This window comes from Aulonocara stuartgranti (assembly GCF_965226115.1).
Source record: "Aulonocara stuartgranti genome assembly, chromosome: 14".
NCBI classification, from domain to species: domain Eukaryota; kingdom Metazoa; phylum Chordata; class Actinopteri; order Cichliformes; family Cichlidae; genus Aulonocara; species Aulonocara stuartgranti.
In genome coordinates this window covers 21,399,651-21,414,592 of record NC_138950.1, presented here as the reverse complement: position 1 = coordinate 21,414,592, position 14,942 = coordinate 21,399,651, and the positions used below count along the sequence as shown (strand labels likewise).

The following is a 14,942-nucleotide window of genomic DNA, read 5'->3' as shown; positions in this document are numbered from 1 at the left end:
CTCACGAGTCTGTTTGTACATTACACCGGCGTACGTCGAAAGTTAGCGCCGGCTGGTAATAGCTTTCGGAGAAGCTGGACGTTTGTTATTACATATTACACGAAAACAACTGTTTTGTTTTATTAATAACAATTTTATCACACAATTTTGGTTGTTGTGGCACATGAAATACATATGTTTTCTCCATGTTACCAGTTTTAGGTTAGAAACTCCTAACTCCGCGTGTGTACAACTTAAGGAATGAGCTGGCCGTTATATCGAGCGCCAACCAGGAAGCAGACTTCGTGCGCTACAGTCACTTTACAGGTACTGTCAATTTACAATTTCAGCTGGTTTAATTTAGATTAAAGAAATGTATGACATACGTTAATATGATACCTCCTTCTCCAGAACTTTCCATATACGGGAGTAATAAAAAATAGTTATTTTTAGCGTGGGGGGCAGTGTTAGTGAACCGTACTAGCTGTTTGGCGCTAACCATCTTAGCTTCCGTTAAGCTGCTGCTCGGTATTTTCATATTTATTGCTGGTTTTGTCTGTTGGAGCACATTTAAGCCATCGGACTGTCACTATTGTGTGTTCACCAGGGATGGCGGACGAGACTCTGTTTGAATTTCTCCACATGGAGATCGTGTCACATGTTTACAAGGAGCAGCAATCCAGCAAAGGAACCATGGACAACAAGGTGTGTTAAGGAGTTGCCTATAATGTCATGTAGTAAAACAATTTTTTCCGGTTTTAGAACACAGCTCCCCCTTATATTATAATATTGTGACGTCATGTTCACAGTTTTACATGATATACTGTTCAAATTAATCGCTTGCATTTTATCTTTTTAGGACAGAGCAGTCTGTGTTTCTGTCCTGGAAGGTATGGGCTTCAGAGTGGGACAAGGACTTATTGAGAGGTAAGTCACACATGTAAATGCTGAGTTAAGTGGAGTCTTCCTTTATAGTGAGTGTCTCATCACTTGTTTGCTCTTTCTAGGTTGACCAGGGACTCTCCCAGCTTTAAGGATGAATTGGATATAATGAAATTTATCTGTAAAGACTTCTGGACTAAGGTGTTTAGGAGACAGGTGGACAACCTCAGAACAAATCATCAGGTAAAATGTTACACCATGCAGTATGTTACTACCAAATTAGTAAGTAGGTTTTGTGTAGTGTTTGTTCAAGCTTCAGTTATATATCCTGTAACAGACGTTTTTGGCCTTCACAACAGGAAATTTGATCTCTTGTGAAACAGAGACTTTGCAATGCATCACTGTTTGTAGTGGATGATTACTGTGATGAAGAACATAAACGTCTCTAAAAGGTTTAGTGTCAAAGTTGACTTAAACGTGTCCTGTTGATTTTTCTTGTAAATAAACAAAAGCGCTTGAGAGTTAACAAAGGCCTTAGATGGATTTCTTTCTCTGAAAAATTCTGTATCTTTTACTTTCATGTCTATCCGCTGTTGTTGCAACTTTAAAACCCTAAACATTGAACATTTTGTTACAGTGCAGTTTTCTGTTGGGTCCTTGTATTCATATGGATGTTAAATTGAACTCTTAAATCTTAGGAACCTTTCCCAGCAATCAGGAAATACAATCACATGTATTGCTGGTTAAAATGAGTTATCTTTTAATATAATGTCTTGTTTATTTTCCACACCAGGGGACCTATGTTCTGCAGGATAACAAGTTTAATTTGCTGACCCAGCTGTCCAATGGAAAGCAGTACCTTGATCAGGCTCCTAAGGTTAGAATAGTCACAGACACACTCATGTTCCTGCATTCCTAAAGACTACATATAGAACAAGTATCACTAGGTGCTTAAGGGTTTGTATTTTGGCATACAGCCAACAAAACCTGAATGTCATAATGCAATAGAGACTAATTTGTGCGTGTGTGTCTCAGTACCTTGCTTTTTCATGTGGTGTGGTGAGAGGAGCCCTATCTAATCTGGGTTTGGAGAGTGTGGTAACAGCTGAGGTCTCCGTCATGCCATCCTGTAAGTGCTTTGTGAAAACATAATTATTTTACTGTAAGGAAAAGTTAGTCAGACTAACATGCTTATTACCTTTCAGTCAACCATTGTTACTGTACTTGTGAGCTTCTGTTAGGTCTGGTTTAATTAGATTTATAATGTACACATAACTAGCAGTTCTAGTCTTGAGCTACCCCTCATTTCTTCATATTTTGCTTGGAAAATGGGAAATAGCTGCAGCAAAACCTGTGCAAACATACATGGAAATAAAGCGAAAACACAGTTTGTGCAGTAGCAAAGTCAAAGTTTGGTATGACCAACTCTTTTAGGAAAGCTTGCTTGTAACTTCTTTATGTAAGTAGTCTCCAGGAATAGTTCTCCAGGCTTCTTGAAAGACATTCAAAACTCAAGGGGGAGATACTACCAGCTGGTGATGTGTGAATTAAAAATGTTTATTTTTTATTTTTATTTTTTTATGTCAAACTGTGTTATTTTGAACACTTTTTTGTAGATTAAGCCAAAGAAACTGGATTAAATTGAGTTTTTACGACAGCCTGCTAGTAACAGAGTGTCGAATAATACAATTTCAAGTCTTTCCCAAGCTGTTATGTGTAGACACAACACAGATTCATCTGTTGAGTTAGGTGCTATTTTTATGCTTGAATGAGTCACAGGTCACTTTTAAGTAGCTTAACAAACAAAAAACATTCCTTTGTAAGATCTTGAGAAAACCTGGGGCAACTATATTGTGCAAGACAACTTCAAAAGATTACAAGAAAGTCTGTCTAATTGGAAGGAAAATATAAAGAAATGAGGAGTGGCTCAAGACTTTTGCATAGTCCTGTACCTTAAAGGACAGTACAGATGGATAATATTTTATGCATTTTTATCTTCTCAGGTAAGTTTCAGGTGGTCATCCAGAAGTTGCCCTAATCTTCTGCCCACATGGTGCCAAAAGAGAAAATAATGGTTCCTGTTTTCCCACTGATGAGTGAAGCCATAAAGCGAATCAAACATCCACAAAAGGGTCCAGCAGGACTGCTGACGTTCTGCTGACCACCAGGTACAACTGATTGGTAAAAACAGGTAGCCAGGGCTCAAATATAAATCCTTTTGGATACTGATTCTGGTTTTGAAGGTTTTTGCTTATTTTACATTCTCAACTCAAGTTATTTTTTTATCTGCTAAGCACTGGCTTCCAACTGAATACTATGAAGTTAAAGTGAATGTGTAGTTATTAACAGGATATGTATTCTTTGTAATGTGTTGCAGTGCTTAGTCTGAAAATTGGAAAAAGTTTAAAAAACAAAAATACTACAGGAGGACAATCCGCATAAGTCAAGAGAAAACATCTTTGTGGATGGCATTTAATGCAATCTTTTTCAGCATCCATTCCATTGGTGGCTAATGAACCTTTGCAAATCATTACATCTGGCTGATTGCATTCATTATTCAGTGCTTACTGTTCTTTACAGAAAAAGCTGTATCCAATTCCTGGTGCTTCGCTCTGGTTTTTAGTTTTGACTTCAGGAGAGAAGTCTTTCATGTAGTAGTGGGAATCACTTAGACTTTTTCTAAGGCAAAATGCAAATCTAGAATAATACACTGGTAGAAATATTTGAGTTTCTTCAAGTTATGTGAATGTAATACGTTTCTAGAACAATAATTTGTACAATTTTTCCAAGTGGAATGATACGAGCTTATTTGTTGTTCTATGTAGTGGTCTCACATTTAAGAGTGGAGTAGACTTGAATGTATTTCTATGTTATTTTTCATCATGATGGATGTGTTTTCTCTTGTTAGAGCATTGATATTTAAATGTGACATTTTTCCTGGAATTTAGTAAGTAAGCTGTAAAACATGTTGGGGTTTACAATGAAAGTTAATCATACAGTTGTCAGGCAGTTGGATAATATTTATTATTTATTCTTTTTTTTCCCCCCCGACTAAACCACTTTGTTGAATGGATTTAAAATGCTGTGACAAGAAAACAACAAAACAAGGTTTGTTAAACATAAAATGTAAGACCATAAAATGATCACTTCTCTGGGAAAGGCTGTTACTGTTGCTGCCACTAGGGGGACACATACAGCTGTTATCTGGTTGTTCAGTCTGACGTCACTAGCCGTGTCTGGGTCTAAACTCCGCTGCAGGTCCATATATCAAACGATCACTATGGCATTACTGAGAGTTGAAAAACTGTCTAAAGTCTTTCATCTTTAATAAATTGATCAGCGTTCTGCTCTACCAGGTGTAACAATTGAGTTTAACATCTAGGCATCCATAAAAATGGAATTTATGACATTTAACAGAGTTAAAGTTAGCAGGAAGTTAGCTCGCTAGCTTCTATCTAAATACAATATAGCATGTCCTGACTGCGGGGTTTTGGAAACAAATGAAAACGTACAGCTCTGCTATCACTTCCAACATAAATGAAAACAGAAAGCTAAAACAGCTGTGACGTTTGTAGGGTTACTGAAGTTTGGCTAGCTGCTATATAATGATTTGCTACGTGACCGCTAGCGACTCAGCTATGTTAGCATAATATAAACAAGCTAACTTTTTTTCCACTCGATAAAAGTTAACGTGAGTGTTCTCGGTGGTCAGGAACAAATGTAATCGCATGGCGGGATGCTGTAAAAGGACCAAACTTCAGCCAGGAGAACAACTGAGATAATCCATCCACAATACGAGGTTAGTCATTCATATACTGCTGCATGGGCTGGGCTGTAGTTACATCCTAAGGTTTTAAAAACTGAGCTTAAATAAATGATTAGCGGTAATAAAAGCTGAGGGAGGTCAACAGGGATCACTGACTGTTTTAGGAGCTTTTTGAGATTATATAGAAGAAAATACAAAACATTAAACATGTTAACAACACAAAAGCCATATTAAACGCAGACTACTTTAGGCCCGGAAGTAGGATTCGTCACGTCATCACTTAACAATCGGATTACAATATGTCTGATACTTTGAGTTTAGATTCACCATGTTGTTGAGGTATGTCCAGAATCTTGTTGTCCGTTCTGTCTTTTTCAAGTAATTTCTTCAGATTTGGCTATGCAGACCCCCCCAAGTGTTGAGGTCATCACAGTTACTTTCATCAGTTCTTCAAATAACATTGGTGTAATTATTCCATGATACCTGACCCATACATAAATTTAGTTCTTTTTTTTTCTTTTTTAATTTATGATAGAAAACATTTCCATTTAAGAAAAAAAAAAAAGACTTGAAGTTGACAATTACAGCTTATATCAAGGCTTTTTCATGTGAAAGGTAAAAGAAAAAGATAGGAAGTGGTTTTACTCTGCTCTACTTCTTAAGCATTAAGATTAGTCTATACTTTTAATAACAAAAAGATCAACCTTAACTTGAAGCCTTGTTTGCCTATACCTCCAAGGTTGGTCAAAACACAAGTTGGTACAGTTTTTGATATGGCACAACACTGACATTATTGCACATGTTGTGGTTTTCATCTGGTTCTGTTTCTGTCTCCAATCTAAGGAAAATACCTCCTGTTGTGTTCCAGTATTTCACTGCCTTTGGTGGGAAAATTTTACTCAATAAAGGTCTTTACATACAACTTTGTTTCCCTTCGGTGTGTCTGGCTCAAGCTTGGGCTTTCAGAGGTTGTAGTGTTGATTCTAATTTCCACAACTGTTCATACTGCTGTGACAGCAGTTATTATTCTGGAAAAACATCTGGTCTGATGAGTCTCAGTTTCTGCTGTAACATTTAGATGGTAGTGCTGGAATTTGGCATGAAAGCATGGATCCATCCTGCCTTGTATTATTGGTTCAGTATGTTTGTAGCGTAGTAATGTTGTTAAGATCTTTAAATCATCTTAAACTCAAATTGTACTCAAATGGCCTCCACATTGCCCAGATTTCAAACCAATAGAGCACCTTTGGGATGTGTTAGGACAAGAGATTTATGTAATGAATGTGCACATCTGCAGCAGCAGTGTGATGCTATCATGTCAACATGCAGTGAACTCTCTGGAATGTTTTCACCACCTTCCTGAATCTATGCTATTAAGAATTAAGGCTAACGGGGGTCTAACCCAGTACTAATAAGGTGTAACTAATGAGTTGGCCAGTGAGCGTATGTTCTTGACTCTCTTGTCTTTGGCACTTGTAACTGGGTTATCTTCTTATTTTGGAGGCCCTAAAGATAAGGGTACTTGAATGAGCTTAAAATTCCAAAAAATAAAAAGCTAAATAAGGTCACTGCTTATAAGTATGCTGCCTTTCGACCCTTGCTGTGCATCTTAGGTAATAGCAACCTGAGTGAAGGGCTGGACGTGAAAGAAAAAAAACAGACATTGAGTTAGATGTCTGCATAAATGTGTAGCATCTGCCTACTGCCCACTCTTTTGCCTATTTATTGCAACTCATTAAACACTTAGTCCAAATACCATTTGGAAAGAAGGGGGGAGCAGAAGGATGGATTAGAGAAAAAAAAAAGACTAGGAGGGGGTCGAATTGTAGAAAGTTGAAGGAGACAGAGAGTGGGCTTTAGGAAAATTAGATGGAGAGAGAATGAAGAGCCTCAACAGGAGGCTGAAGGGTGAAAAGTGGAAAGGAGAAGTTTATTAGAGGCTGAGGGAGGCAGAAAAGAGAAAGATGGAGGGGGCGTGATGATGAGGAGAGGAAAGAGTGAGCGTGAGAGAAGTACCTTGCGTCTGTACATAAATGCCTGAAACAATAAGGAGTGAGGGAATCTGAGACTGGCTCTCAGGACGGTGAGCAACAGCCGTTTTGTGCCGCGCCACACGGCTTGGCCTCCCTTCCTCCTGCTCTACCTCGCATCACAATGTCACCAAATGCGGTCACAAAGAAGAACGGTGAATGCGAGCGGAAGAAAAGGAGGGGGTGTGTTCATGGCTGGAGAAAAGAAAGGTGTTGGGGGGGGTGTGCAAGTTAAACCAGCATTCGTATTCCTAAACTGATGACTTGCTACAATTCAGCTACACTGTCCACACAAACCGACTGAAGTCTTTTGTTGTGTGAGAAGCTGCGAGAGAACCTGTTTCAGTTTATTTGAAATAAGTACAAGAAAACTAAAACATCACCAGCTGCAATTTAAAATCTGTGTTTAACTCCCTAAAATGTGTACTATGTATTGATTCAAAGTCAAATATGGTTCAAAGCAATCTAAGTAAGCTGTGTCACTTCCATGCGTCCACAAAGAAGTTTGAAGGTATTTTTTTCTGTTTTTATTATTATTATCATTACATCTCACAAACGCAAAAGGCCGCGTTTTACTTCATCTGAGAAACCTAAAAACATATGTTGCTGCTTTTAATCTGTATGATCTCACATGATGACACCCGCTTTCATCCTCTCATACTGCCCTCCCTTTATTTTCTTCATCTCCACTTTTCTTCTTCCCCTTTTATCACTTTTCTGTCGTCACACCAGCGCATTCAACTTCCTCCACTCAAGCATGGTATGAGTAAGACTCTCACAGCCATATGTTGACCTGCGGTGGACCTGAATACAGCCATCTGCCTGTCTTTCCTATGTCCCACAGGGCAACCGGGAGAATATCTATAGAACACAATGCCTACACACACACACAGCAGATGCATGCCTCTAAACCCTTCACGGCCACTAATCACTACCAGACAGCCGGCCCATCTCATGTTAAGTGACAAAATAATAGCCCTTGTGTGTGTGCATGACAGAGAGATTCCTTGAGTATCAGGGGTGAGTAGGCATCTTAAGCCCTGAAATCATATTTTAATTTTTTTAATCAAGCCTGCCTTTTTGTAAAGTGTTTTTGTCAGCTTGTCTCATATCAGGAACTGTTGCATTGCACTCCAATTATACTGGTATAGAGGGGGCAGGAGGTGAAAAGGAAGGGAGATGTAAGTAACCACAAAGTGAGGGATGTGGGATGGAATCAGGGAAGGCAGAAAGGAAATAAGCGGAAACTGAAGATTGGTAAGATTAAACCCCAAACAAAAGACATCTCATCTTTACATGAAATTTTAGTGACACTGCTCCACACTCCCACATTCACACCCCACTGTCGTATTACCCTCGACCGCAGTGGCCGGGACAGCCATGACTGCACTGCCAAACTCGCTTAAATCCATTTTGATTTGCAAATTTGCTGCCAGAAACACACTGCTGCACCTGAACTTCGAGGATGCGAGAGACCACAGTGCTTTCCTCATTTTTAACCCCGAGACTTCGCTTCAGACTCCAGCAGCCACTGAGTTTTTAAAATCCACAAGTATCACTTTTCCCTTTAAGAAGCGAAGGCTAAGCTTTGTAGGGAAAATAAAAAGCCAAGACTTTTCCTGGATTTCAAAGGCTCTCATCAGTATTGCTTTCACACTCTTCACCTTGAGACTGCATCACAGAATACTTCTTAATCCTGGAAGTATAGGGAATACTTGTGTAGTGTAAACTACTGCATGAATACTTTAAAGGTTAGCCATCTAGAGGAAATAAACTTGAGATGAGCTTCATGAATGAGGTTTAGAGCTCAAATGGAATTATTTTATTGTATAGATACGGTTAACCTCAACGGCACAGGTCACTGGGGAAATGTGATAAACGAAAAGCAGAAATGACAGTTCACTGGTTTCCTGCACCTAAAACCTTACATCCTGTGAGCCTTTTTGCCAACGCTACATTAACGCCAGCATAGCATATATTAAACCCCCCCCCCCTCCCTTTTAAACATCTGCATTATTCAATAAAAGCAGTTTGCACATCAAATGTTAAAATCTTCACTTTTTACCTGCAGGTGGCAAACAGAAGTCAAAGAAAGACAGTTAAAAAAAACAAAACAAACTCCTTTATTTCCAGTACAAAAAAGCAAAATATATTAAACTTGATGCAAGCATTAACAACTCAAAAGTCCTCTATAAATATGTTAAAAATAAATTAAAGAAATTAATTTACTAAAGATCATCTTTACCACTAAACAGGCCTTAAACACGCTGATGAAAAAGGTTTTTTTGTTTTTAAATAGACCAACTACATCATTAACACAAGAAAAAACAATAAACAGCCAAGTAACATTTTCTAAAACACTATGCACACATACCTCTAACCCTACAGTAGGCTGACTCTAGCTTCGTAAGGCCAAAAAAAAAAAAGACCTGGGAGCATATTACGCATGCATGTGACCAGGATACTTTTCAGTCTTAACAACAAAGGCATCAACAGAAAAGAGAAAAAAAAAGATTAATACTGAATAACAGAGAGATGGAGTGACGGAGTGAGAGTCTCACTTTACAAAAACTTACTGGGAATGTTTATGTTTGAGATAAAAAACAAACAAACAAAAACAACAAAGAAAACCCCGAACACTTCAGCACCACAAACGACAACTTCTCAGAAAATAGTCACCTGGCTTCAAGCTCTGACCTCATCATTTCATATCGAACTAATTGGCTAGCTCCCGGCATGGATATTCAGCGCCTGGTACCTTGTGCTTTCCCAACCGTGCAATATGAACCCATATGCGCCCAAGCTCTCCTGACTGAGTCACTTTTCACTCTGCTGCAGAGTGGTTTAAATTTGGCAAATTGACACTTGACTGCTTGAGGTTTGTCAATAATGCACGAGAACCCAAAAAGCATCTGCAGTAGCCGCAGAAACGCAACGCCTCCGCTCACACTAGCTTACTCTCCTGATATAAAAGAAGACTCTCACCCCATGCTCGCATCTCTCCAAACACAGCAGCAAATCTTGGTTCAACAACGTAACAAGACCTGGTAAATAACACTACAGGTATACATTGTTTAAAAACGTAACATTCAGATTCGAGGCCAGCGATCTAAACACAGCCCCCAGATGGTACAACCACAAGAGGGAAGGGCGAAAAACAAAAACACTACTTCACGAGCTTATAAACATTACATAAACAATACAGTGTACATTAGATGGAAGAACTCCTAAACATACCGTCACATCGTGTTTGTCCTACTGAAACGAACGAGCAACAAACAGATGTCTTTGGCTTTCTCACATTCTTTAGATCTGTCGCAGTATGCTGACAGGAGGAAATTAAATTCACACTGTGATTACAAAATTCTTTGTTGGACTTTGCCATCCTAGCATATCATTTTGATAAAGCTTCAAAAGGTTTTTAAGGACACCATTAAAACATCTGTTTTGAGATATACCGTTTTGGTGAATCCGCCACATACAAACTGGAGTTTTAGCATCACTGTGCCTTGTGCAAATGACAGTGGCGTGCAGTGTGACAGCGTGTTAGGTCACCCAGTCGTTTTTTCACACAGAATGCTAAAAATGTCTTAGTTGTCAGTCAGTGTGTGAGCGGGGAGTGTGCGTTTAAGGGTCTGTGTTCTTAAGTATGGCTACGTGCGCAGTGGATATTCTGCGTATGGATACTCATGTACACATGTTCCAGCAATCTGCAGCTTAAAGGCAGAACCCAGTGGCATCCTCAGGAAGAGAGAGCTGACTGAAAACTAACAGACGTTTGCCGTTAGCTTCGTTAATGCCACCAGATGATTCGGAGCCGCTCAGTGAACCAGCAGAGCTGATCCCATCCTGGTCCTGGTCTGAGAGAGAAGTGTGGGACAGGGATCTAACACCAAGTGGCCCTGAAAGGACCCCCGCAGCACTGGGACTCTGCTGTAAGGAAGGGGAGCTCGTTGGAGATAACCCACTCGGAGAATAGCCGGAGTCAGGGGAGGGCATGAATGGAGACCTGGGATCCGGACCCACGGGAGGATGGTGCTGCTGAGCGGGGGAGGCCTCAAAGGCAGAGTTCATTTCTAGAAAGGCATGGGAGAGAAGATCAGTAATGTCTGCGCAGGAAGGAGAAGAGGCCGTTGGTGGGCATGTGAATGAGGTGGTGGCAAGAGAAACATGAGGAGTGAGGGCAGACTGAAAGGCCTGGTGGGGAGCTGAGGGAAACCCAGAGAAGCTGAAACTCTGCCGGATAAGACGTGGCCGATGGGAGCGGGAGGAGGAGGTGGAGGGCAGCTGCTGAGGAAGGCTTGAGGAGGAAGAACGAGAGAATGAAAGTTTATTTTCTTCCTCGCTGTTGTGAACAAAGTGACAGCGGATCCCATAGGGGCAGAAGCCGATGGTATGAAACGTACGGCACAGCTCAGTTTTATATTTTGGATGTCTGTTTAGATCACGTAGCTCTTCTGGCCCATGGGCAAACTGGCACTTCCCCCCATACTTGCACAAGCCGTTCTCGGTGAAAGACCGACACAGTTCGGTTTTATAGCGCGACGACGAAGAGGAGGCAGACACAGACGAGGAGGAACTGGTGTTCAGTGTGGCGGAGCTGATGTCACTTTGGGAGGATTTTGTGCCTGTCACAGGCCAGCCTAGACTTGCTCTTGTTGCACCACTGGTCTCTACCATGCTGAGAGAGCGCTGGGAAAAGAAGCCTGGCTTCTCCCACTGCGTGGAATTACCAAGCTGGGAAAGTAGATCACTCTCTGATTGCTGTCCCCGTTGGTTGGAGGTCAGAAGTGCACTGTCCGAAGCATTAGCGGGCAGGCAAGACAGGGAGGAGAGGGAAAATGAAGTGTTTCGACATGGCTCGCCGATGTAACCTGGTGTTCTCATGGCCAGACTTAGGGATGGCACTGTTCTGTTCGGCTCCCTCAGATTGAGATTCAGTAAATGCTGTATTTAAAAAAAACAAAAAGTCCACATCATTAGCCTGTACAAGCTACTATTAGTATTCAGCAATTTTAAAACTTATACATTTGCTAACTAGTTTATGCCAGTTTATGTTAGACATTAATATATGTTTTTGTTATTACCACTAAACACTAAAGGTTACATCTTCTGCTCTATTTGCACATTTCTGTTAAATGTTTTCATTGGAAATATTTTGAGTCAGGTGCCCTGATAGATTCAAGCATCAAGAACCAAGTTTCGGGGGTGGGGAGGTACTGGGCATTTGTATACAAGTACATAAAAAGCACACTTTTTCAACTTGTGTCGTCAAAATAAATTTTTGACACATCGATCCATCCATATGCTTATTTTGTGCTGCATTGTACTGGCACGACAAATTCAGATATTTTAGATTCAAATCTGTAATACGTAGCGTCACCCCTCTTTCCGTTTGATTTTTGGATTCGTCCATCTAAACCTAAGGAACAAAAAAAAAAAAAACCTTCAAGACACGTTTTTTGCTCTGATAACTAAGACGAGCTATACAATGTTTCCATTCAGTGCACGGAATAAAATACGCAATGTTAACTTTAACAACAAACAAACAAAAGTATTACAAAACTTTTTTTCCCCACTTCGAGCAAGTTTAGGACCTCTACACTTCAACACAGCTCTAACTGGGGACTTTAGTCTGTTAGCCATGACTTTTGTGACTTAACTTGTTGGGGTTATGTGTATAAATAAGATGCTTTACTGGCGAACTGTCTATCGAAGAAGCTATTAGCACGAAAACAGCGACCTTTAATAATTAATGACGTTAATTAACCGGCGTTGAGAGAAAATCACAAACTAGGCTCGATAATGAAATCGATAATTTCATGGGCCCAAGTTGCGATGGACTACAACAACTTGCTTTCTGGCAACTTAACGTCTGGTCAGAGTTAAACTTTCAGGTTACAGAACAGTCAAAAGACAGACGAAGAGTCTTAAAAGAGAAAGCCTGACACATTTTATCCACTAAAGCAGACTCGAAAAGATAACATGGAGACCGCAAACTCCGTAACAGCGCAGCTAGCAGGCTAACACCCTCCTCCTCTCCCCGACCTAGCCAACTTTCGCTCTCCGCTAAACTTTCTTTTGCGCTCTTATGGGGGTTTGGTTTACCTTGCACATCATTTCTTCCAGCTCAGCAAACTGGTTCAGGGGATAAGATGGCATTTTGCTGAGCTATCAAAACCTTCGTCCGATCCCGTCTGCCCCTGCCGCGATAGACGTGGGCAACTCGCTGGCATGAGATGGTCAGAAGTTTCTAGTTATGTATGGGTGCTAAACAAGCCCAAGACCCGGACCACGTGTGGATTTAAAACCTAGCACCACTGTTGGCCACTCCCACGCCTCTGTGGATTCTGCAAAAAGTTGTTTTTCCACATCCTGCGGTTCTAAAGAAGGATGAGAATGAGGGATTATATGCAATAAATAAATAAATAAATACATTTATTGACTATAAGTTGAAAATTGATTATAAGATTGTATAATATGCATTATCTATCGCCTAGCTTCACTGATTTGGGTATTACACAATATATAGGCTAGATTTCTTAGTTTTGCGTATTTCATAGCTTTTTTTAATAGTTCTTTTTTTTAACTGCTCTTTCTTCTCTTCTCTTCTCTTCTCTTCTCTTCTCTTCTCTTCTCTTCTCTTCTCTTCTCTTCTCCATGTACCTCTGTCTTTCACTATCCCTCTTGTTCATTTCAGCAGACAGTCTGGGGTTATCACCACAATGAATGGGCATTCTGAGGATATTTACAACTGGGGGTCCAACCAAAAAGAAAATAAAAAAAGAATTTAAGAAATAGTAGGAAAGCTGTAGCTTGATGATCCGGGCATGACCACAAGCTTAGAAAGCTGTAAATAGATAGGCTATCCTACAAAAAACAAATGTTAATATTTAATTGGTTTAATAATTAAATCTGTTAATTGTGGAAAGTAGAACACCTGAAGACAATATTTGAAAGAAGAGATTGTTCCGCTTTATACCAGGAAATTTATATAACCAATATATTGGTTTAAAAATAAAGAACAGATTGTTGTATTCACCCTGTCTTTTTTGTACATTTTTTTTTTCAAATTTTAGTAATTTACTAATTTGCTAACACTGTATTTTCCTTATAGTGAATATGTGGTTTTATGACATCTCTAGTTCATTGGTACACAAGGGCTGGCCTTTTGAGTTTAATTTGATCAGACAACTGTTACACCGTTCTCTTGAAATACTTGTTTTCAGTTGATGCATAGTAGGAAATGAAAATGCAGGCAGATGGTTTCTTTTGCTTCTGACTCATAACTAGAAAAGGCCATTTCAAAGACAAAACAAAGAAACAGAAAACTGAGGCACTAAATGTGGATAAGGAGAAAAGTGGAGACAGCCTAACCCTATGACACAGACAAGAAGGAACGAAGGCGTTGATTTCAAAGGTGAAGACAGATGTGTGAAAAATTCCACTGCAGAGCAGAGCCTTGAGATGATTAGTCCCACTCTCTCGCACACACACACACACACACACACACACACACACACACACACACACACACACACACAGAAAACAACAGGTTTAGTCCCTTTACCTTTACAAAGACAGGGAGTCTAAACCTTACCTTAGACACTACAATCATAAATTCAAGCCCTTCTGTCAACAGTAAGACAAGTCAGTCCTCACAAAGACAAAACATCAAGAACACGCAAGCACAAACACATCTGCCAGGACTTCGGCTGTCACACCTCGTACCAATTTTGACTGCATTCATAAGCAAGCAAACTGTTGGCTGCAACCTTAGTGAGCTGCTTTCAGTTTCTTCTGCAACTGATTCTGATTAGGACTTTTAAGTTTACCTTAGAATAGGTTCATTTGTGGCATCAGTGAAAATTCTTGAGTTCATTTGTAAGTTTAAACAAGTGGTATTAACAACCCAATGATATCCAGCCCACATGAAATCCCTGCAGGACCAGAGGAACATCTTAAAAGGTTGACAAAAATGACTCAGTCTGCCTCAGAAGTTCTTGAGTCCAAGTTGTAGCTCTGAGTCCCTTTTGAAAGATGAGTTCAGCTGAGAACAAAGCCTGCCGAAAAGCTTTGTTTTGCTCCAGCCAAGTGGTCACCATTAAGTGTGTGTTTTTTGTGTGCGAACGTGTTTGTGTGTGTTTGACAGAGGATTTCAATCTATTCCACCCCCAGTGAGCTGTAATGGTACAGGCCCACTCTACAGTCTGAAGGTTGGGGGTTTACTCAACATAAGTAATAAACTGCACATTATTTGTGACTTTTCCTTTCCCGTAGAAAGC

General features: G+C 40.0%; 2 protein-coding genes across 5 annotated transcripts in view; one reads left to right on the top strand and one right to left on the bottom strand.

The window, feature by feature from the left end:
* Window positions 1–35: 35 nt before the first annotated feature.
* Window positions 36–14,942, top strand: part of trappc6bl (trafficking protein particle complex subunit 6B, like) — a 34,383-nt gene continuing 19,476 nt past the window's right edge. Inside the window, exons 1-8 of one of the 4 annotated variants that reach the window (XR_014270870.1) lie at window positions 36–306; window positions 587–684; window positions 839–906; window positions 987–1,104; window positions 1,655–1,738; window positions 1,897–1,990; window positions 2,865–3,029; window positions 4,574–5,549. Coding sequence is in view for 2 of the 4 variants with exons in the window: in XM_082503034.1 (XP_082359160.1) it covers window positions 589–684; window positions 839–906; window positions 987–1,104; window positions 1,655–1,738; window positions 1,897–1,990; window positions 2,865–2,899 (495 nt within the window). In the remaining 2 variants the exon portion in view is untranslated. Of the gene's footprint in view, window positions 307–586; window positions 685–838; window positions 907–986; window positions 1,105–1,654; window positions 1,739–1,896; window positions 1,991–2,864; window positions 5,550–14,942 lie in introns of those variants that run through there. The other 3 variants (XM_082503035.1, XR_014270869.1, XM_082503034.1) reach the window with 3 other exon arrangements.
* On the bottom strand, window positions 8,757–13,042 carry LOC309687707 (mRNA decay activator protein ZFP36L1). Its single transcript, XM_082502848.1, has 2 exons — window positions 12,766–13,042; window positions 8,757–11,604 (listed from the first exon to the last, which is right to left on the bottom strand). Exons 1-2 carry the CDS (start codon window positions 12,817–12,819, stop codon window positions 10,375–10,377), a joined length of 1,284 nt encoding a protein of 427 aa, XP_082358974.1. The 5' UTR covers window positions 12,820–13,042; the 3' UTR covers window positions 8,757–10,374.